Raw genomic sequence first — 22,277 nt, 5'->3', positions numbered from 1 at the left:
ATGCCTATTCAAAGCTGTAGGCTAAGTCAGACCACTACTGACAAGTGTCTGAATTTTACACATTGGCCCCAGGGGAACCTGCTGATCTGAGCTCCGCTATGAGCTTTGATTTATTTCATGAGGCAAGTATTGCATTAGGAAATGCCACACTCGTGTACCAGCCCTGCCTTAAGGAATTAAACCATCACTGGCATCATCCATTGTTGCTAATCCACACTAAATGTAATCTTTTTTCCAAGTGAGGATACTGTTTAAACAGTGAGCGTGCAACATTGTAACTGAATCTTTCCCGGCCTAAGCTATCCTTCTTAAGATACTATCTCAGCAATAGGGAGCACAATTAAGACACGTCTTCCTAAGGACTTGTTAGTGTTCTTCTTGTGCTGTGGTCCCTGATTTTGCCTTCCATTTGCTTCTTCTTCCTTAATCTTCCTACACAGTCTGCGTGCTCTAACCCAATCCTGTGACTTGAAGTACCACTCCCATGCTGATGGACCCAGAGCTCAAGGCTTTCGTTCCCAACTTCCTCCCTGCAGCTGAGATTCATAATTACCAATAAATCATATGGGGTTGACTGATTTATACACAGCTCAAACCTTGCACAGCTACATCAGGTGACATTACAAATCTACTGCTCCCATTTCAGAAAGCCACAAGTCCTCCCTAACAGGTGCCCAACCAAAAGTGTATAAAATTGTCCTGACCCCCTCCTTGGTCTCTGAACACTCTATTTCATTTGCCAGCTCTAGTGTAGCACTGGATGTAAACTGTCTCCCACAGGCTCTTGTACTGGGGGGTCGATTGCCAGATGATAGGCCTTGGAATGTATTAGACATACAGAGTCTAACCTAATTGTTCTACTAACCCCTTGATGGATTCCAGGAGCATGGAACAATTACTAGAAGATAGAGGAAAATAAGAGGAGACACTGAGCTGAAGTAAAGAGGTTACTGTGAGTGTATTCTTTTATCTTCTCAAGAAAGATAGCCACTGAGCCACTCAATCATGCAATAACCAAGTATTTTCAAATTGGCATGTCATGGTGGATCACCACACCATGTGTGCATCCATGCTGGTGAACTCCAGGGTGCCCACATGACATCTTTTGGGGTCTTCTTTGCTCTCTTTATGAACTACTTCTGGGCAGTTCTGATAAGCAAGTCATAGTCGACCAAGTCTACCTGGTCATGGTTCTTGTAGCTCAGAAGGTTGGAGGCCTTGATGTCGCTGTGCACATACTCATGAGTGTATTCCAGGATACCTAAAATTCACAAGCCATGCTGCAAGACAGTTCTCCAAGAAAACCTTTTGACATTTGTTTCAGGCATTTTCTTTCTTGAGAAGATAACTTGAAAGATCCTAACTACATTAGAGATTCCAAAATTAGATACACAGATAATTCTGAGGCCTTGATGAAGAAATGCTTTCCTGGTGGGGGGAAAGGGAACAAGCTAGGTGAAATTGCTAAGCACAGGGAAAAAATGTTTATATACATGTGGAGGAGTGCTCACATACACATGGATGAGTGCTCAAATACACATGGAGTGCTCAGATACACATGGAGGAGTTCTCAGAGACACATGGAGGAGTGCTCAGAGACACAGGGAGGAGTGCTCAGAGACACAGGGAGGAGTGCTCAGAGACACAGGGAGGAGTGCTCAGAGACACAGGGAGGAGTGCTCAGATTCACATGGAGTACTCAGAGACACAGGGAGGAGTGCTCAGACACACAGGGAGGAGTGCTCAGATACACAGGGAGGAGTGCTCAGAGACACAGGGAGGAGTGCTCAGAGACACAGGGAGGAGTGCTCAGAGACACAGGGAGGAGTGCTCAGAGACACAGGGAGGAGTGCTCAGAGACACAGGGAGGAGTGCTCAGAGACACAGGGAGGAGTGCTCAGAGACACAGGGAGGAGTGCTCAGACACACAGGGAGGAGTGCTCAGATACACAGGGAGGAGTGCTCAGAGACACAGGGAGGAGTGCTCAGATACACAGGGAGGAGTGCTCAGAGACACAGGGAGGAGTGCTCAGAGACATGTGTGGAAGAGGCCAGGCAAACCCAAGAACCAGAAACAAAGCCCAGAAGTAAATGTGATGCCAGGAACAGACTTTTTTTTTCCTGGTCATTTGATTCTTTCTCTTCTTTTCTATTTTGTTTTATTTCATATGAGTATTGTGGGGTTGGATATAGTTTTGTTTTTTTTCTTTTTTTGAAAAACAAATTTTAGTAAAGTTTGTAAGCATGTGTTCTCCCCATATCTCCTCTTTCTCATTTACACCCCAGTGTCCCAAGTGTAGTCCACATACTTCTTGGGATACTCAGGTCAAATATTGTAGTGTGCCTCTAAGTCACTCTCGGTCCCACACATGCAAGTCTGTAGCTAACTTCCCAAAACTTACTTGATTTCATCATATACTACCAACCCAACACCCACTTTGCCCCAGTGAGTTAGGTTCATGCTGGTCCTTGCATATCCTGTGGCTGCAGTCCTCCCACTCTGCCCTTAAGGCCTCTCTGTGGATCATTCTTTCCTGAGAAACTCTCTCTCTTACATGCTTAAGCCACATAACAGCTCAACTGTCACAGGCTTGCCTGATCCATTGCTCTACAATCAATAGTTTACCCTACCCACTCTCTTCTTCCATTCATTCTGTTTTCTTCATAATACTTACTTCTGTTTTGCTACTACATAATACTTACTGCGTAAGACAACTTTCTGGGGTCATTTGTTTCACACAGATGGAAATCAGAAGAAGAGGAGGAGGAGGAGGAGAAGGAGGAAGATAATGGTGAAAAAGAGGGGAAAGAAGAAGAGGAGGGAGAGGAGGACAAAGAAGAAGAGGAGAAGGAAGAAGAAGGGGGAGGAAGAAGAAGAAAAAAGATGAGGAGGAGGAGAAAGGGGAACAGGAAGAAGAAGAGGAGGATGAGGGAGAGGAGGACAAGGAAGAGGATGAAGAAGAGGAAGGAAAGAGAAGAAAAAAGAGAATGAGGAGGAGAAAAAGGAGGAGTAGGAAGAAGAAGACAGGGAAGAAGAAGGAGGAGGAGGAAAAAGAAGAAAAATGAAGAGAAGTATGTAGCTCTTCCAGTGTTGGCAGTTTTGGTATCTCAAGTTCAAACATTGATAGACTGAACTGGCAGACCCAGTTCTGTCTGCCAGAGGCTCAGAGATCCAAGCCCAGAGACACAGAGACTTATGGTTGTCAGCTGTAGAGGTCAAAGGAATTCATTTTTAGGTGCTAATGTCAGAGACTTCTTCCTCTGGGTTATCCCCACTCTTGGCCTGGCCCTTGGCATTTAGTATAAGCCTCAGTTCTCAGCAGAAACCATCGGTATTGGTGCTTGGCACCAGTTTGGGGCACAGCTCCAAACTCATGGGCACCACAAGTCCTCAACAGCAGCTCAGGTTATACCTTGTGAGCCTTGGAGAGGTAGATATGTGGGGAGCCCTCAGGGTTTGCCCATTCGTGAAGTCTTGGAGCAGCCAGGGCCCATAGTCTCCCATCTTTGTCTCACTGAGCTTTGTGCCACCTGATGGTGTTGGTTTTTACTTCTCTCAGTGTCTCGTCTGCCCATCGTCCTTACACATTCCCACCATTTCTCTTCCTCACTGACTCTATCCTCAGTCTGTTCCCTGGAACTTTGTCAGCTGCCCCCTCTCTATTGCTATGGCTCCTTCCACTAACTCAGCAGTGTCAGGTGCAGCCATCTTTTCTGGCCCTGTGGTTTTTTCCTCTTTTCATTACCAACTCAGCCTACCCTATATGTGCTGGCTAGTTTCACATCAATGACACAAACTCAGGTTATCTGTAATGAGTAAGGAACCCCAATTGAGAAAAGGCATCCATAAGTTTCAGCTGTAAGGTATTTTCTTAATTAACTAATGACTGATGTGGGAGGACCCAGCCCATTGTGGGTGATGCCATATCTGAGCTAGTGCTCCTGAGATCTATAACAACAACAAAAAAATGAACCAATCAAGTCATGATGAGCAAGCCAGTAAGCAAGCAGCACTCCTCCATGTCCTCTGCATCAGCTCCTGCTTCCAGGTTCCTGCCCTGTTTGAGTTCCTGTCTTGGCTTTACTCAATGATGTACCACAAAGTGGAAGTGTAAGCCAGATAAACCCTTTCCCCCCCAACTTGCTTTTGGTTGTGGTGTTTCATCATAGCAATAGAAGCCCTTTTGCTAAGATACTAGCCATGACAAAGGTCATAAGTAGGGAAGTAAAAGCTCCCTGGGGATGGGGGCTAGAGGAGAGCACAGGGTGGGTGTTTTCAAGCTGGCTGGAAAAATGAGCTAAAGAGCCAAGGAGGGGTATGGCTGCAGATGGAAACCTGTAATTTGCAGCAATCACAATTGCTTCCAGTTCTACCAATCATAAGACTTACACACAAGGACATTGGCCACAAATGGCATTAGTTTCAAGCTTTCAGTTGGGCCACTGGGGGACATGCTACTTTCTGGTCTGAAGTTAGAAGGCTGAAAAGCTGCTGGGTTAGCAAGGGTCATCACAGCTTACCAAGACTTTGGATGGCTAGAACCCGTACAGGCTGCCTGCAGCTGTTGGAGCAGTTGGAGCAGAGTCTGGAGCAGGTGCTGCAGCCTCAGTAACAGTGGCCCGTGCACCTGGGAGGAAGTTCACTCCGGTGTATACCGCCTGGTGAAAAGCAGCCAGCTTGCTGTGATGTCAGCCCAGCCTGTCACTAAGAGGGATTGCTCCGTTGACAGCTGCCTTCTGTAAGGCAGCCTGACAGCAGGAAGGGTCTGCAACTTCCAATGAGTCAAACCTGTAAACACCACAGCAACCTAGTTCATTTCAAGCCAACATTGAAAGGATGCTTAAAACACGACCTCCTGTCCCATTCTCAGCAGTTTGACTTTTGGGTAATTATATTTGTCTTGCCTGCCACCACGTGACTTGTGTGTGTCTTTGGCAATTCTCAAATGAAGACTTTAAAAGACAATTTCGTCTACTCTACCCATTGCCTATGCTTTGGCTCACTTTGATTTTTTATTTTACTTTATTATTATTTACGTGTTTGTTTGTTTGAAGCTGTTGTTTGAGACAGTCTCAGGTAGATGGAGCTAGCTGGCTAGTCCACCCAGGGCTGAATTACAGGGCCAGGTCACTGCATTTAGTGAGTTCTGAGGGATCTGACTCAGGTTTGAATGCTTTTTTTTTTTTTTTTTTTTTTTTTTTTGGTTTTTCGAGACAAGGTTTCTCTGTGTAGCCCTGGCTGTCCTGGAGCTCACTCTGTAGACCAGGCTGGCCTCGAACTCAGAAATCCGCCTGCCTCTGCCTCCCGAGTGCTGGGATTAAGGTTTGAATGCTTTTAAGGCTCGTGTTTTACTGAGTGAGCTCTCACCCTATCCTCTCAAACGATTACTCTTCTAACCATTGAGACAAATACCTGATTGACAGTGTCTTCTGAATATTTCAAGAAACAAATGAAAATATGAGAGTCTAAACCATCTGACCCGAGAGGGATTTTCCATCAGTCAAGAAGCTGCCGTGTCTCATCGATGGCGGCTGGACCTGAGCTGGGCTACTGAGTTTCCCATGATTACCTAGTAGAAAAGATGACTGAACAACAAACCCGTACTTTACTATTTACTCTTTTCTGATTTGGGGGGAGGGGGACGGATATTGACTATGACAGAACATTTCTGACCTCTTCAACTGTTAAACTAAATTTCCAGTTGAACCCAGTTCACTTCTTAGGAATGTATTGATATAGTCTATAGAAATAGAACTGTCATTTAAAAAAAAATGCCAGTCATGCACAGTGCTGACAGAGCTTTTTATTTCATGAAATCCAACTTATTTCTAGCATCGGTCTTAGGAGCGTTTTATGTAGAACAATTTTTTAAAGGCAACAAGAATCAAATCATGAACAGATAGCTCCCTCCGCCAGGGAGTTTGAAGTAACCCAGAAAATGAAGTGAAAATATCCTCATGAGTAGAGACAGTGACCGAATGCATAGTCTACAATGAAGATGTTTGGTGCATACTACACAGGACACAGCTGTTTCTCAAAATTTAAATGTCAGGGGTTAGTGATCCAGCATGAGTGATCGTCAGCCCCACACCTGGGCAAACCTCAACGTACAGCCTTCATCTATGCCATCTCTGAATCATCTCTGTTCTTAGTCAAGAACCACCCCGACCCAGAAATAAATCTAAGGTGATGGCCCCAGAGCGAGTTGCAATTGCCCTCTTCTGGGAACAACAGGGGAACCGGCACAGAGAGGTCTCTGACTCTAGAGTCCCTGCGCAAGATAGACCACCGAAAACTCTAACAAACATTGCAGAGAGAGTTTGAGAGACAGAATGTTGTACAAGCTCGGAATTAATCTATTCTCTACAAAGCCAAGAGTGAAGATAAGAAATGCATTCCCGAACCTAAAAGAGGGACAGAGACCCACACAGATGTGCAGTGTTTGTTCCCATCCAATAGCATGCCTGGAGAAATGGATTGATGCTTTTTAATCTCTTATCAAGACTGTTTGGTTTTTACCCTAATTTATAATGCAGATGAATTAGAATAGTGATTCATTCTAACTCCTGAAACAAAACCGTCAGCCCAAATACAGCATGCATCTTTAGACAGTAAGAATCTTGCATGCACGGTTTCTCTCCCTCTCCCCCCTCCTCTCTCTCTCTCTCTGTATATATATATATATATATATGTGTGTGTGTGTGTGTGTCTGAATATTTCAACAAGCAAACAAATATAATATAAGGGGATTGCAAACTATCTCACCCCAGTGACCCCAGTGGTATTTTCTATCAACCAAGAAACTGCCATGTCTCACTAAAGGCACAGTGGGACCTGAAGTGTGGCTATTGAGTTTCCATGATTACCTAGTAAAAAATGACTGAACAACAAGCCCCATATATATATATATATATATATATATATATATATATATATAGAGAGAGAGAGAGAGAGAGAGAGAGAGAGAGAGAGGGAGAGGGAGAGGGAGAGGGAGAGGGAGAGGGAGAGGGAGAGGGAGAGGGAGAGGGAGAGGGAGAGGGAGAGAGGGAGAGGGAGAGGGAGAGGGAGAGGGAGAGGGAGAGGGAGAGGGAGAGGGAGAGGGAGAGGGAGAGGGAGAGGGAGAGGGAGAGAGAGAGAGAGAGAGAGAGAGAGAGAGAGAGAGAGAGGAGATGTGGTCTGTGTATCTCTTTGACATGTTCCAGTTGTTTCAGACTCCCTAAACATTTGTAGCACAAATGCCACAGCTGTATTTTCCAAAGACTGAGGGCTATTGAAATATCACATGTCTTTTAGGGGGAAAACATCTGTAAAGGCTTTTACTAGATCATTGTTTCTCAGGATGTATTGTGTATCAGACTCACCTCTTGAGCTTATTAAACCTCAGGATGGTGGAACTAGAGGTTCAGGTAGTATGGGGAAAGGCTGGAGAATTTGTGTTTTCAGTAAATCCCTGGTGGTGCTGATGCTGGTGGCACAGGGGCCACACTAGAGTTCACTGCTGTAAGCTCCACGCGGTGTTTCTATGTTTTCTAAAGAGCAATGGGACTTACAATCCAGTTTCCATCCACATGGCACTGCCTAAAGTCTCCCCGGGGTTGTTTCCAAGGATAATATTTGAGAGAATAATTTTTTATTACATCTACTTTCTCCATCATACAAACAGTAGCAGCAGGCAGCCAAAGAACCCTTAGGACTATTTGCTTAGCATTTTGGTTTTCTGTGCAGGGGGAGTGGATGTGTTTCCTAATCGCACCAGGATTGTCATCTACCTAGTGTGTCTTCAGATGCACTGGATCTGTGACCCTCCCCAGGACAGGAGTGGTGCCGCTGGGGGTAAGAAAGCCATGGCTACATGTCTCTCCCCAGGCTGTCTATCTCATCCAGCAGGAAGTCCATGTCTTCCCGGCTCACTTGAGGGCTGATGACCACCTGGCGGAAGAAATTGACTTTCTCCCGGTGGGGCTGGTAGCCCAGCATCAGACTTCCCTTCTTCATCATTTTCTCCTTGATGGCTGGGGCCACCTACAAGGGGAGAAAGGACATGGATGAAACCGGATGGCCTAGCACTTCACCTGTTCTCTCGTCAGCTGCTGCGTCTCTCAGTCTTGTCCCAAGGCTGACGTAACAATAATGCATGGAGAACTTGTAGCATATAGACACCAAGTTGAGTGGCTGTGCTGTATTAGCTCACCCTTGGCACCAAGGGGAGGTGGTGGCAGCATCCCCTGGCAGGTGAGGAGGGTCAGGCTCGGGAGAATCGTGAGATCCCATTCTGATGCTGGGATTAATTATTCTGCTCAAAAAACAACTCGGGGTAGGAAGGAGTGCATTTCAGTTTACAGGTTACAGTCTATCATCAAGGGCTGTCAGGGCAGGAACTCAATCAGAAACCTGAAGCAGAAACCACGAAGGGACACTGCTGGCTGGCTTTTGCTGGCTTATTTGAGTGCTGATGTTTTTTTTTTTTATACAGTCCAGGATGACCTGGACAGGAAGTGGTGCTGTCCCTAGTAGACTGTACCCTCCTATACCAACTAACAATCAGGACACTCTCCCTGGCACTATTCAATACAATCTGGAAGATCTCTCAATTGAGACTCCCTTCCAGGCTAGGTCGAGTTGATGGTTAAAGCTACCTAGGACATGGGATCCTTACTGAACCAAGGTTTGCCATTTCAGCTCTGCTGGCTGGCCAATGAGCTCTAGGGATCGCGATAGGCCATGAGCTTTGAAGGATAGAAGATACGGGCAAAGAGGATAGGTGTGGAAACAGGACACGAGGGGGCATTCCAGTCAGAAGGAAAGCACAAGAGGGATGTGTCTCAGAGTGAGTGGTTACTTGGCAAATTTTTTTATCTGATAAAATGTATCTCACACTTTCCTTGTACTTGTGTTACATCTGCTTACCAGGATATATAATTTAGTAGGATGTACACACACACACACACACACACACACACTGTCTGGCTCTGCTGTCATGGCCATGCCTGGATTGAATGTTGCCGATGAGTCTCCATGAGTGTACATTATAGGATGGTAATGGGTCGTGAGTTATCTGACCTCTATTTAAGAGAAGCCTCACTTAAGCATTTGGAAAGCCCCACTCAATGGACAAGAAAATAAAACAAATGTCCTTTCAGTCAAAGATGAGGAAATAAAATATATATAGTTGTGCAAGTATAATGGGAAAATATTTATGTAAAATATAAAAATTACAAACAAAAATGCCGCATGATTATGGATCTGTTCTTTTTTGTTTTAGGATTTTATTAACACTCATGGGCTTAAGTAGGGAGCTTCCCTGCTTATATGTATGTACATGGATATGCATGTATCATATGTGTATGTGGGTGCTCACACATGTAACATGAACTTTTTCTCATTCAGATATCACTGTGTGCTCTTAACATCTGGTCACAACCCCACTTGGTCACCACATAACGTAGAGCAAGTCTTATGTAGGCTTGTGATAAAGCCACATTTTTTTTTCTATTCAAACAAGCTATCACTGGCTACCTGTATGTAAACTGAGGCCGTGATAGAAATCCCAGCATGGTGCCAGCAGCGATCAACATTAGGAAGGCCTTGATCACAAGGGCCACATGTCTGTCAAGGAGAGTACAAAAGCGTCCTGTTCAGAGCTAGCAGCTTGTGATCCTTGGATGCTTTTAGGATCATGGCCCCTTTCAGATCCATTGCTATGAGCTTGCAGTTCCACGGCACAGATCAGCTCGGACTCCCTGCCAATTTGAAGCACCTATATTCATGGCTTCAACCTAGTTTTGTTTGTCTATGCCAACTTACTTTTCGGTGCTTCTGTTTTGCTCTCCAAGGAGGGCATTTCCTATCCCCCACTTCCCCCCATGGAAAGCATTCAGGACTCACAGTCAGCTTAGGACAGCACTGAAGCCCTGTGAAGCTGTTATCAAAGCGAATCTGTCAGGCTGCCAAGCTTAGAAGCAAATCAGAAATATTTTTTGCCTTAACTTCTTCTACCTTTTCTCTCTCTCTTTCTTTCTTTCTTTCTTTCTTTCTTTCTTTCTTTCTTTCTTTCTTTCTTTCTTTCTTTCTTTCTTCCTTCCTTCCTTCCTTCCTTCCTTCCTTCCTTCCTTCCTTTCTTTTTTAGAAAGAAGCAGGGTGCATGCCACTACCACATGGATGGAGGTCAGAGGACAATTTGTAAGAGTCCATTCTCTCCATCTGCCAACCAACATAGGTTGGCAGGCTCAGGAGCAAGCATCTTTGCCTACTGAGGCGTCATGCAGCCTCAGAAATATTTTCCAATGTAGTAAGCTGTAAACGCAAGAGGATATGTTTTAATATAAAGATGTTCTGGAGGTTTAAATTTTTGCTCTTGCATCAGGCACAAAAAATATATATAGGTTTCCACGGGCAACGCTCTTGAAGTGGGAAGCGAAAGGAGTGTCCCAAGCTCAAGTTTGTTTCTGGTTTTCTGAGATTGCGAAGAAATAATAAAATATCCCTGGGTCCCAGAGAATGAGTGGAGAGAGAGTTTGACAGTACGCAGGGAATTTATTAACCTGTCAGTGAACTCGAAGATTAATTCCTAGTAGTAGTCACTACCGGGCCCATGGTAAGGGCCTCATCTATCCAGAAGTGTGGAGTGGGTAGGAAAGTCTGGAGGACCCTCACAGCCAACTCCCTATGGAATCTGTTAGCACAAATCTTCATCATAAAGGTAGCAGTCAGTACTCTGAACATTTTGCCAGTTCTTTCTGCTTTGCATTGCTCATTTTGAACTAATTGAAAAGCGCCCACATGTTTACAGTGTGGAGACCGGAATGTTTTCCTTAGCAGTCAGATTATCACCCGTGTGCTTAAACACACCAACGTTCTCCCTTTACAAGGCTGTAAGGCCCAGGCCGATACTGGGCAATTCAGATCCTCCCTTTTGCTGGCAGCAGCAGGGGAACACTCCTAATCTGGCAAGATGGAATATTCACAGGAAAAGGAAAATATGCGCAAATGCAATGGAAGTCCAGGAGTCTCACACCTAAATGGGGCACGCATGGCGGAAAGCAATTTGGCGGGGCTGAGATTGCTTCCTGGCTCTCAATTATTTTCCCTCAGCTTTTCCTTCAAATTGTAAATCAAATTCTTTCCCTTGTGCCTCAGTGCGCTTGGTTCTCGCATCTTAAGTGGGGGAGGACCCTGACACTTCCATTTCACTGCATGGCTTCCCCTCCTCGTTTCCATAGGATTTCTGTTTCCCTCTGTACATTACGTTCCAGTAATGATTGGGTCATTTCAACAGCATTCTGTGGTTATCCTGCTACAACACAGGACATTTAAAGGTGCTTAAACAGAAGGGAGCACGAAACAAACAAACAAACAAACAAAAAAATGACTCTCTCCAACCAGGTGTAACCATTTGATAACAACTGGCCTAGCTGCTTCTCAGCCTATAAGGAAAGATGGTCATATACAGACAATATCTTTTGAAAAAAAAATGTGTCCATACATAAAACTAACACGGATATGAATCTATGGGTGCAGAAGATGGAGGTTGGAAGATCAAGAATTCAAGGCTCATCTAGGCTATATAAGATCCTGTCTCAAAAAAAAAAAAAAAAATCAAAAGTAAGAGGCTGGGAGAGCTGGCTCGGCAGTTAGAGCACTCACTGCTCCTGCAGAGGACCCAGGTTTGTTTCCCAGAACCCACATGGTAGCTCACAACCATCAATAACTCTTGGAGTTCCAGGAATTCTGACCCCTTGGGGCCCTTGCACCAATGTGCATAATGGATACATACATGTAGATTTAAGACACAAATAAATCACAATTGATAATCTGTCACAAAGAAAAAAAAATGTTTTCTCTAATGGAGTCTGACTGGCTACACAAACCACTTAAGGACAAGTTCCATGACCAGCAGAAGATGCCAACACAAAGCAAACTCAATGGTGATTTTGGAAGATTTTTTTTTTTGTCTCATAATGCTTTGTCTGGGCATCTTAAAAACTTTACATATCTTTTGCATATATCTGTATCTATATAGATGTCTTTCTATAAGAAACGGCAGACATCAGCGGTATGGGGTGTTACCATGGCAGCCTCCCTACAATGAACCAAAGTGTAGCTTACAAGGTGGATTGTATAAAAGACAAGCCATTGTGCTCCAAAGCTGTTAAGTACTCACATTAGGAACTACACCATGCATTTCTTAAAATTAACTTGCTTTTAACCAATTTTAATTTGTACCTGGTCTCCTCCCCCCTAACCCCCACTCTCCCCCGCCCCTTTCCCTCTATGAGCATCTGTTAAGACTTGAATCTTCAGAAATGCTGAGAAATCCACAACTTCTGATTGATTTCTTCCCCTCAAAGCATCGACTGCACCTCATTGTTAGGAGAAGCCTTTGCACCTTAGCGGGTTTTCGACGTGGAATCTCCCGACTTGCGTGCGCAGTGACTGTAGGATCTTCCATTCGGGCTCCAACCTTATTTCCAGTCCAGACAATGTGAGCTTACTTGTAGGAAGTTGGGACTATCATTGGTTACCTTGACAGTATTTCTCAGTGGTGAAGCACAACTGAAATGAATTAGGGATAGGAACGACTTCCTATGGTTTTCTAGAAGGGCCTGTGTTTGCCTAACTTGTCAGCATACAGGCCTATTTTGCGAGTGAATAAATGACCATGAAGTCCAAGTTCAGAAGTGGCTCCAGGTTGCCAGGCTCCCCTGGAATCTGTTACTTAGCTTGCTGTCACAGGAAGCTTGAGAATCAAGTTTCCTACAGGTGTTTGATGACACAGGTCACCTGCCTCAAGATACCTGTCAGAGCACTGCATTGACATCTAGATGGATGTGCCTGGTGGGCTGTATTTCTGTTTACTAAGGAGATCAGATATACTTCATATGAGTTTGGGAGACACTGAATAACAACGAATTCTTGCTAAAACATCTGCAGAGACGGAGGTGGGCATGCTAGGTAAGAGATGCAATCTTGAGAGGGGAAGGGTGGGGAATGAAATCTTTTGAATTACTTACATCAATTTGCCACAAATAAAAATTTCAAAGCCGGAGAAATTTGGAGAAGTTAGTCAGGTTGTTTGTCAAGGGTAAAACCTACTTAAACATGCCCCAGAAAACAGTGAGCATTTTTACTCTGAGTCCTTGAAGAGTCAATTTTCTCTCTCCAATGTATCTATGGCCCACATCTTAGCATCTCTCTTGTCTTAATTCTTTACCTGTCCCTGCTCCTCTGCACGGTGTCCTTGCCCAGATACCCCACCCTATAATTTAGAGTTGAGATATATCCCTGTAAGTCTCTCAAGCTTAAATGATACAAAATTGGTGATCTGTAGTCCATGAAATCACATGCATCCAAACTATGGATTCAGCTTGGCAGAACAAGAAGAAAAAGGCTACATTGCCTCTAGACACGCCTCTTCCAACTATGAATATTTTTAGCCTAATTTCTCCCAGGTACATCTGAAAAGTCAGACTAGCATGTGCCTCCATTGAAAAGAACTGTCCCTCCCACTCATGCTTTCTTTAACACAAGTGAGCAAGTCCCAAAATTAGGAGTCTGGAGTCATCGTGTCTGAAGGAGGCAGTTAGCTTCACATGGTGTTTACACCATTGAGACAATTCGGGCAGACATGCCAATAAACCTAATGTCGGTCATAGATTTGAGGCCAGCTAAAATGAACAGTCATAAAAACAAACCAAACTGAACCGAAAGCTTTAGCTGAAGAATGGACACAATAAACAGCTTATGCCCTCTATAAAGCAAAGCTTAATATTCGTTTGTGTTCCAGTAGCCAGCTGAGCTGTGAGCAATCCAAGAGGTGTTGGGGGCCAACACCAGCATTTCAGCCACGTTCAGAGATGTCCTTTGTGCGCTGAGAGGTGAAGTGCATCTCAGTAAATTCCAGCAGAGGTAGGAAGAGTGGCACAGGGCTTGGGAAAGTGTGCTGGTGGCTGGGGTGATGGTCAAGTGCTCACCACAGAACACCATGAGGACCTGAGATTGGATCCAGGTAAAAACCAACAAGAGTGGGGTGTTGGGATGTGCCCACAATTTCAGAATGTGGGAGGCAGAAACAAGAGGATCTCTGCAGCTTGGTAGCAGGCTGGTATTGTCAACCTGGTGAGCTCCACAGTGAGGGAGGGAGAGAGAGAGAGAGAGAGAGAGATCCTGCTTCAAAAACATAATATGTGGGAAGACATGGAGCGTTGACCTCTAGCTACACACACATACATGCACACACACATGCAATTGCATGTCTGCGTGCACACACACACACTCACATTTGTTACACTTGCATACACAGCACACTAAACCATTTAAGATGGCTTCAATGACTGTGGAGAGCTACTTGCATTTAGCGTTCCCAAGATCAGGACATTAAATAACCCACAGGTCTTGCCATAACCCCACCCATGAAGGAATCCCATTGTCTCCAATGTCCAAGTGTCCTTGTTCAGTAAGTGACAGCCCTGATGCTCTCGGTCCTTCCTGGTTTTCCCATGACTGACTAACATTGCTGTGGACCACAATTATAATAGCTAAACTGAAGGGTCAGCAGGAGAGGAAGACAGAGTTGAAAAGGGTTTTTATGTTTCTCAAGGATTCTTAACATCATCCCTTAGAAATGGTCTCTCCTCTGGAGAGTGAGAAAGCAAGAACGAACCCACATTCCCCCTGTGTCCTGGGGGTGATGGCCCATTATCCCTTCCCAGGGCCCTGGCTATGTGATCACAGACAAGACTTTTCTCCTCAGATTGATGCCTGATACAATAGGGGAGTGAGCGACGATGAAAGGGCAGAATTAAAATCTCACCCACAGAGCTGGGGAGGTCACTTAGAGCCCTGGGGTCAAGCCCCAGGAAAGCAAGCAAACCTCAGGGAGAGAAGGAGCCTTTGAGGATGGTGCTAAGGAGGATGAAGAGGCTCCGTCAACTTCCTGAGAATGGCATCTGCCTCCATCATCGCCTGAAGTGAAGTATCCATGTGCTGAGATTTTTTGGTGACTGGCTTATTCCATGCCAACAAGCTTCTGACTGCAGCTGAAGCTCTTTAGGGCATTAAATACAATGCCTCTGTCTGGCAATGTAGGAGCGAATGTGGGTGACACCCTCGAACCATGAGCTAAAATAAGGCTTCCTTAAGTTACTTCTTTCCAGATTCCTGACCCACACAATATAGAGCAGAAAAAGAATGTTAACAATGGTGACATTTATGAACAGGTAAAATGATCCCCAGGGAAAAGTGACTGCCACCAAGCAGATGACCTGAGTTCAGTCTCAGGGACCAACAGGGCTGGGGAGAGCAAGCTGTCCTTTGACCTCCATACATGCATTATGGCAACTGTACACACACTACACACACACACACACACACACACAAATAAATGTGATAAAATTATTAAAAATTAAATGGCTATAGTTAGTAACTTATGAAAAAGAAATTACACCTGCAACATTAAGTTCATAGTTTGGCCTACAACCTCTACGTTTAGGTACTATCTTTTCAGTACAGGGGGGGGGGGTGCAGAAGTGTGTAGTGGAGAGGCAGGAAAGACAGAGAAGCAGATCTGGAGATGTGAGGTGATGAGGAACAGCCTTATGTGAGTAGACTGCACTGCCACCTAAGGCCATGGTGAAGTCTCAGCCCAGACTGCCACCAGGATCAGTAGTCCTGGGTTCGTGGCCCTACAACAGCAGGGGTCTGTGTCGACATCAGATGTCTGTGGTCTATGCTACCACCTATGGCTTAGGCAGGAAATAGAGGCGGGGCATCTGGGACAGCGAGGAGACTCTGGGATAGAGCCATGCAGGAGAATCGCTGGGAAGATATAAGGAGACGGACGCATGGTGTGTGAGCACAGGTAACCAGCCGCACCTGCACACAGGAAACCAGGTGAGGGGCCAAATGTAGGTAGTGACAGGGTATCTGAGGAGTCCCAGGGAGGATCCAATACTGATGGTGTAGTAGAAGCCAGGGGCCTCAAACCAAACCAGTGACTCATTGCAATGAACACTTGCAAGTAAAGCTGACTGGGCAAAATGGTGTACTATATGACACACTGGGACACACCACGGTTTTAAGCTTTGTTCTTGTTGTTCTTTATTTGTTTTTGGTTTTTCAAGATAGCGTTTCTCTGCATAGCCTTGGCTGTCCTGGAACTTGCTCTGCAGACCAAGTTGGCCTTGAACTCAAAGATCTACCTGCCTCCTTATTTTTATCTATCTATCTATCTATCTATCTATCTATCTATCTATCTATCTATCTTCTACCCACCTATCTATCTATCTCTCACCTATGTTTTCCTTTGTTGGAGGTAGTTTACAATGACAGGGGGCAGATATGGAGGGCTGGGGAGATGAGTGGGATTGGGGTACATGATGTGAAATTCACAATGAATCAATAGAAAGTATAAAAAAACAAGAAAGTTTATAAAAACAAAAGTCACTGTCTTTTCTCTAAGTTAGTTCTTGGTTATATAATAATAGTTATCATATAATAATATGTAATATTTATACATTAAAAAAAATAATTTTAATCAAGTCATTTGGACTGAAGAGCTGCCTTCTACCGGACACTCCGACTTCTCCCCTCTGGTTGTTACTCGCTAGGTAAGGAAGCGCTTCCAGCGCTCAGCCCTGTCTGTTGATGATGGAAGAACTCGAAAGGGCATTTTCTCTCATGGCCCTTCCTTTTCACAGACACACCACTACAGTCTGTAGTGGACATGTTCAGTATTTTCCTTTTTACATATTTTAAGGCCTGCATCTCCCACCATCGCTGCAGTGGCCAGGACCACATAAACTCTCAGCAGACACTGTGAGTGCTCCTCGCCTGTTCTGATTTAATGTGGACGGAAGCTTTTCATGTTTAACATGTATTAACCTAATACACCAGCCAAGCACACGCCAGCACGTACTGCAGGTGACTCCCCTGCCTCCCTGAAGGTTTGAAGGTCACGGGAACTGTATGTTTAAAGTCAATCTCTAAGGCCCTCATTCTTTCTTCATGCACTGAAGTGGGAGGTAAATTGTGGATTACATATTTTTTAGTGTGTTCAGAAACAGGCGGGGAAATGATGAAAACTGTACTTTAAGGCCCGCTTTTTTCTTAGCTTCTAAAATAATGGGCTCTTCTGAATGAAGCCCTAAAACTGGAACCCAGAGGAGAGGCCATGTGCAGCTCTGGCTGGCTCATTCATCTCTCCAGACAGCGCCCCCAAAACACTACATAAATTGTTTCAACCTGGGTGAATGGATTATTGTAAAGATTCCTGAAATAATCCTCTCATCTTTTAACACAGCTCTGACCCAGTTTGGGGAGTAGCTTTGATACTTCTTCCCGTTTCCCTGACTTCCAGGACGAAGGGTCAGACACATCTGCATTTAACAGGCCATGTTCATCTCAGGGCTCACAAAGGGGGTCAGTCCTTCTTTCAAAAGGAAATTGAAAAGAATATTATGAGGCCTCATTTCAGGAGATGCTGGCTTCTGTTTTTATAACCAGAGCTAACAGAGAGCAGAGATACAAACCCACAGCCCTGTCTTGGAACAGCGCATTGATTGGAGGAGAATGGAGACGCGGTGGCTTAAGTGGAGTTTGCTTCGGTATGAATGTATGGATGGTTCACAGATCCGGGACTCTCACTCCAAAGGAAGTACAGACCCATATGGAAGACAGGGTGGGGCTGGAAAGAATTACACAGGGACAGCCTAGGCAGGGAGGAATAGGGTGAAGACAGGGGACCTTACAGGAAGTGAGGACGCTTGAGCGTGACCTGTGGGAGATGCTATGGGCAAAGTGCTTGCTGGTTAATCAGGAGGACCTGAGTTCAATACCCAAGGACCTCCATAAAGATGGGACTGGGACGGTGTGATTGTGATCCCAGTGCTGGGGAGAGGGAGTAGTGGGGGCAGGGGCAGGATGATCCTGAGGGTGTCTGGCCAGGCAACCCAGCTGAATTGGGGGTCTTCAGGCTCAAGGAGAGACATGACTTGAGAAGATAGTGTAGAGAACTGATTAAGGAATTCCTGCTTATATTCTGAATGATAGAAAATTGGTGCATTGTGAAATTTAGAAAATTTCACCAGTTTGTGAAATGCCTGAAACTGTGCATCACAGCCTTATCTTATGTGAGCAAAGATTAGAAAATAAAGCTCGAGCATTCTTTGCTGTGTGAAGAGGCTCCGGTGTTTAAATGATGGTCAGTCTTGACTTGACTGACAGCTTCTCACCCTCTTCCCCCAAGCCATGACTGCACATGTTGCTCTGTGTTCTCTTAAATGTCTGCTCCGCAGTCAGCTTGCCATTGCGGTGACAAAGTACCTGAGGCGGTACTCTTTATAAGATACTGAGATTGCCTCCCCATGTTCTTGCCTTCCCTCTTGGGCAAAATAATGGCCCGAGTCTTTAAGAACTACTTTCTTTCCCTGGATAACACAACTCATTATCAAGTCTCTCATATGACCCTAACGCAGGTAAGAACACTTACTCTCAAGTGATATGAACAGAAATAGGGTCACAGACTTTAGCAAAATAAGCTGTTGAGCCTAAAGAAACTTAGATCGCATATGGAGAGGGCGCTGTGGGAGTAAATGAGAAATGTCCCTCGCTGGCTCATGTGTTTGAGACTGTCCCCAGTTGGTGGCGATATCTGGGGGGAGGTGATGGAGGGCAGACTTGTTGGAAGAACTATGTCATTGGAGGCAAGATTTGAGGTCTTGTTGCCTGGCTTCACTTCCTGTTCTCTGTCTCTGCTTCCTGTGTAGATGGAGTTGTGATCTCTCAACTTCCTGTGCCTGCCATGCCTCCTTCAGAGCTGTTAGGGACTGTCTCTATGGAACCATAAACCAAACTTTTTAAATAAGTTGCTTTAGGTCATGATGTTTTATCGCCGCCACGGAGCAGCAGTTGTTGCAGTAGGTATCATTTGCAGAGTAGGCAAGGCTACCTGGACTCAACACTCATTTACCCTAATCCACCAACAACGGGGTTTGACATTGTTAATGGAGACAGCCCTCAGCAGTCCTGTGAAGTGTACAGGCAGTAGTAGTCTACCATGAAGATGGCATGGAAGTCTTGACTTCAGAATCCAGTCATTGAAAACCCTGAGTCCTACAATCACTAAGATGTTGGGTCTGGAAATTTATTTTAGCCAATTGATCCAAATATGGGAACCTCCACGTTAAAGAAGCACAAAGAGTCTGTGATGGGCACAGGGTTTTCAATGCCTCCACTTTCATGGGGGTGGGGTTTGGGAAATAGCCCGAGGCTCATCCTTGGACAGGGAACAAATAGGAGGGCAAACACTTTGTGTACAAGCACATCTCTCATTCTCTGTTTTACTCTTCCCTCGTCTGAGAGAGAGTCTGGTCCTGCCCATAAGACTTCCTACAGTTAGGAAGACCACCATATTACAACAACAATTCAGCTGGGGTGAGGGAAGAAAATGAACATTGAAATGATGGTGGGGGGTGTTGAATGAGCTAGACTCAGAGGATTTATCAGAGGATTTTCTGTAAATGTGGTGCTGTGTTTCTTTTGGTGTTCTTAGCAGCCATCATTGCAGGGGAGTGGGAATAAAATGGTATGAGATATTTTTAAATGATTTACTTTTACACCTCTGTGTATGTGTGTGCATGTCATGTGCGTGCAAGTCCCTGGAGAGGCCAGAAGAGCGTGGTGGGTCTCATGGAGCTGGAGTTACAGTTAGTTAGGAGCCAACCGTTCTGGGTGCTGGAAAGTGAACTCGGGTCTTCTGGAAGAGCAGTGAGCACTGCTCTGAATCCCCGAGTGATATTTCCAGACTCCTACAATGGTATGTTTGACCATGGAAAGACAGAAGAGTCCTGAGACCTTCTGTTCTGAGACAGCACTGCTTGGGTTAGCATGCATCCCCTTCCTATCCCCTCAGGCTATTCGTGGTAGCACACACATCGTGTGAGTGCTTGAGAATACATGGATGTCTACAGCAGATGCCTTTCCGGTCCCCACAGGCTTGTTCTGCTCCTCAGATGGAGCTCTTCTCCACAGGGGTGAGTGAGTCACATGACAAACAGGTTACGAGGCTAATCAATCAGGATCTGTTGTGTTCCTGAAGACAGACAGACCACAGTCATAAGCAAGCCATCCTTCCTCCCAGGGTTTTAGCATGGTTGGTCTAAAAATCTTGGATGGTCTAAAAATCCTCCCATTGATAAGCCTCTAGACCTCAAACACTATATCCATACATATGCATACATACATTCACACACACACGCAACACACAACCCGACAGACAGACACACACACACTGCAGTCTCCTTGACTACTGGCAGCCATGAATGACCTAACTCTGCATAGATCTGTCAAGATTATGATGTGTTCGTCTATCTGAATAATAAAGAAGGAAGGGAGGGAGGGAGAGAAGAAGTGGGATGTGGAATTAAATTGAATTGGAAGCACACACTCATATTCATTCTGGTAAGGGATAAAGTCATATCAACGCATACATCTCTTTGGACATTTTTGCAAAAAAAAAAAAAAATCTTCAAATCCAATTTCTCCTGAAAAGGTAGCTGCTGTCCTATTTTTCTGAATCAAATTAATGTGTCACTATTTTTAAAACATTATGTTATCACTTTGTGCATTTGCGTCTCTGTATGTGTGTGTGTGTTTGTGTGGGTATGTATGTGTATATATGCCTGCCACATGAGTGCAGGTGACCTCAGATGCCAGGAGAGGGTGATCTATCTCCCTGAAGCCACAGTTACAGGCAGCTGTGAGCCCCTGACATGGATGCTGGTTTTCTGGAAGACTGATACCGCGCCATCTCTCCAGTCCCAGATTTAGTCTATTTTATATTTCCCCCTTTCACCTATTTGTCCTTTCTACATAAAAACCAGGTGGTTGGGACTGACTGACTGTCTCCTTTATGAGGTCTGTGAGTGAATGTGGTCCTGATTCACTGAACCAGCTAGATCGCTGGGGTCAGTAATGATGGGTCTCTCCAAACTTCCTGCCAATCAACAGAACTATTCTATGACTTCAAAATGCTTCCCGTTAGAGCCACCTCAACAGTATTTACAAGGACAGCCTCCCAAATGCTCAGCCGCATGCAGACCTCATTTACTCATCTGGGGATGGGGAAAGGGAAGCCAGTTGGGGAGGGATGCTGCTTCTACCTTCCCCTGGGCCGGAACAGGGGCACAGAGGCTATGGATTGACTCAGAACGCCATCTAGTGAAGGATAAGGGGAAGTGCAGAGAAAAAAATCCAAACTGGATCCTGATTCAATTGCCCTTTAGGACTACTTTAAATCGGTCTGAAAACAGTGACAAGTGTGACTTGGAGGTGCTTACCTCTAGTGACAACTACTCAGGGGGCTGAGGAAGGAGGTCAAAGGTCAAGTTCAAAGCCAGCATGGGCAACTTTGGGAGACCTTGTCTAAAATAAACAATCAAATAATCAGCTAAATAACAAAATCTGTAGGAATGTGTGAATACTCTCATAGGGCTTACAAGGTACCAGCTTCAATCCCTAGGACTGTCCTCTGCTCCCTGAAATAATGATGTGAGCATGAGGTGGTGGTGGTGGTGGTGGTGGTGTGCACAGGGAACAGGTATAGTTCAGAAGTCACAGCTTTTGTTTGAGATAGGGTCTCTCATTGGTCTGGAACTTTACAGGGGAGCCAGACTGACAGGCCTGGCAGCTTTGGGGGAGCCAGACTGACAGGCCTGGCAGCTTTGGTAGAGTCACCTGTCTCTGCTCCCATGTCACAGCACTAAGACTCCATACTGGTGACTCACCTAGCTTTTTACGTGGGTTCTAAAGGCAGGTCCTTGTGCTGGTTCAACACGAGCTTTACTGGCCGAGGTGTCTCCAACTCCCCAGCCTTGTGAGCTTTAAGCTACGGAAGAGCCACAAAGCACGGTGACTTTAGCACAGACCAGATTCAACAATTTATCCTACCCACCTCTCGGGAGAGGTAGACCAGCGCGCTCTGGTGTTGGCATCTCTGAGACTGGAGTCAGCATGGCTACAGTTTCCTCCCACAGCCTCCATGGTGTGAATGGCACATAGGGACCTGAGGAGGTGGATACCAGGGTGCCAGTGTTTTGAAGCAAGCCTCAGACAGCCATGGTGGTCTGCAGTGAAGAGGCCCTTGGGCAAGAGATCCCAGCTATCAAAAAATTAAAACTTGTCTGGCCTCAATAGTTTCTATCAGAAAAATCAGTGCCAATTGCACCTGTTTTGCAGCATGCCACATTCAAATGGCACTCAATAAGTACCACACCATTCAGTA

At 45.2% G+C, this 22,277-nt stretch overlaps 1 protein-coding gene across 3 annotated transcripts in view; it reads right to left on the bottom strand.

Moving 5' to 3' along the window:
* Window positions 1-7,265: 7,265 nt before the first annotated feature.
* Window positions 7,266-22,277, bottom strand: part of Gadl1 (GAD like acidic amino acid decarboxylase 1) — a 168,618-nt gene continuing 153,606 nt past the window's right edge. For all 3 annotated transcript variants that reach the window (XM_029481848.2, XM_085828150.1, XM_085828151.1), the window contains one exon: window positions 7,266-8,023. In XM_029481848.2, the coding sequence (XP_029337708.2) occupies window positions 7,850-8,023 (174 nt within the window). In that variant the 3' untranslated portion in view covers window positions 7,266-7,849. The remainder of the gene's footprint in view (window positions 8,024-22,277) is intronic.

This window comes from Mus caroli, unplaced genomic scaffold (assembly GCF_978045245.1).
Source record: "Mus caroli unplaced genomic scaffold, Mus_caroli_1 scaffold_11, whole genome shotgun sequence".
Taxonomy (NCBI): Eukaryota; Metazoa; Chordata; class Mammalia; order Rodentia; family Muridae; genus Mus; species Mus caroli.
The sequence above is the reverse complement of the archived record's forward strand: the minus strand, read 5'-3'. Positions and strand labels throughout refer to the sequence as shown.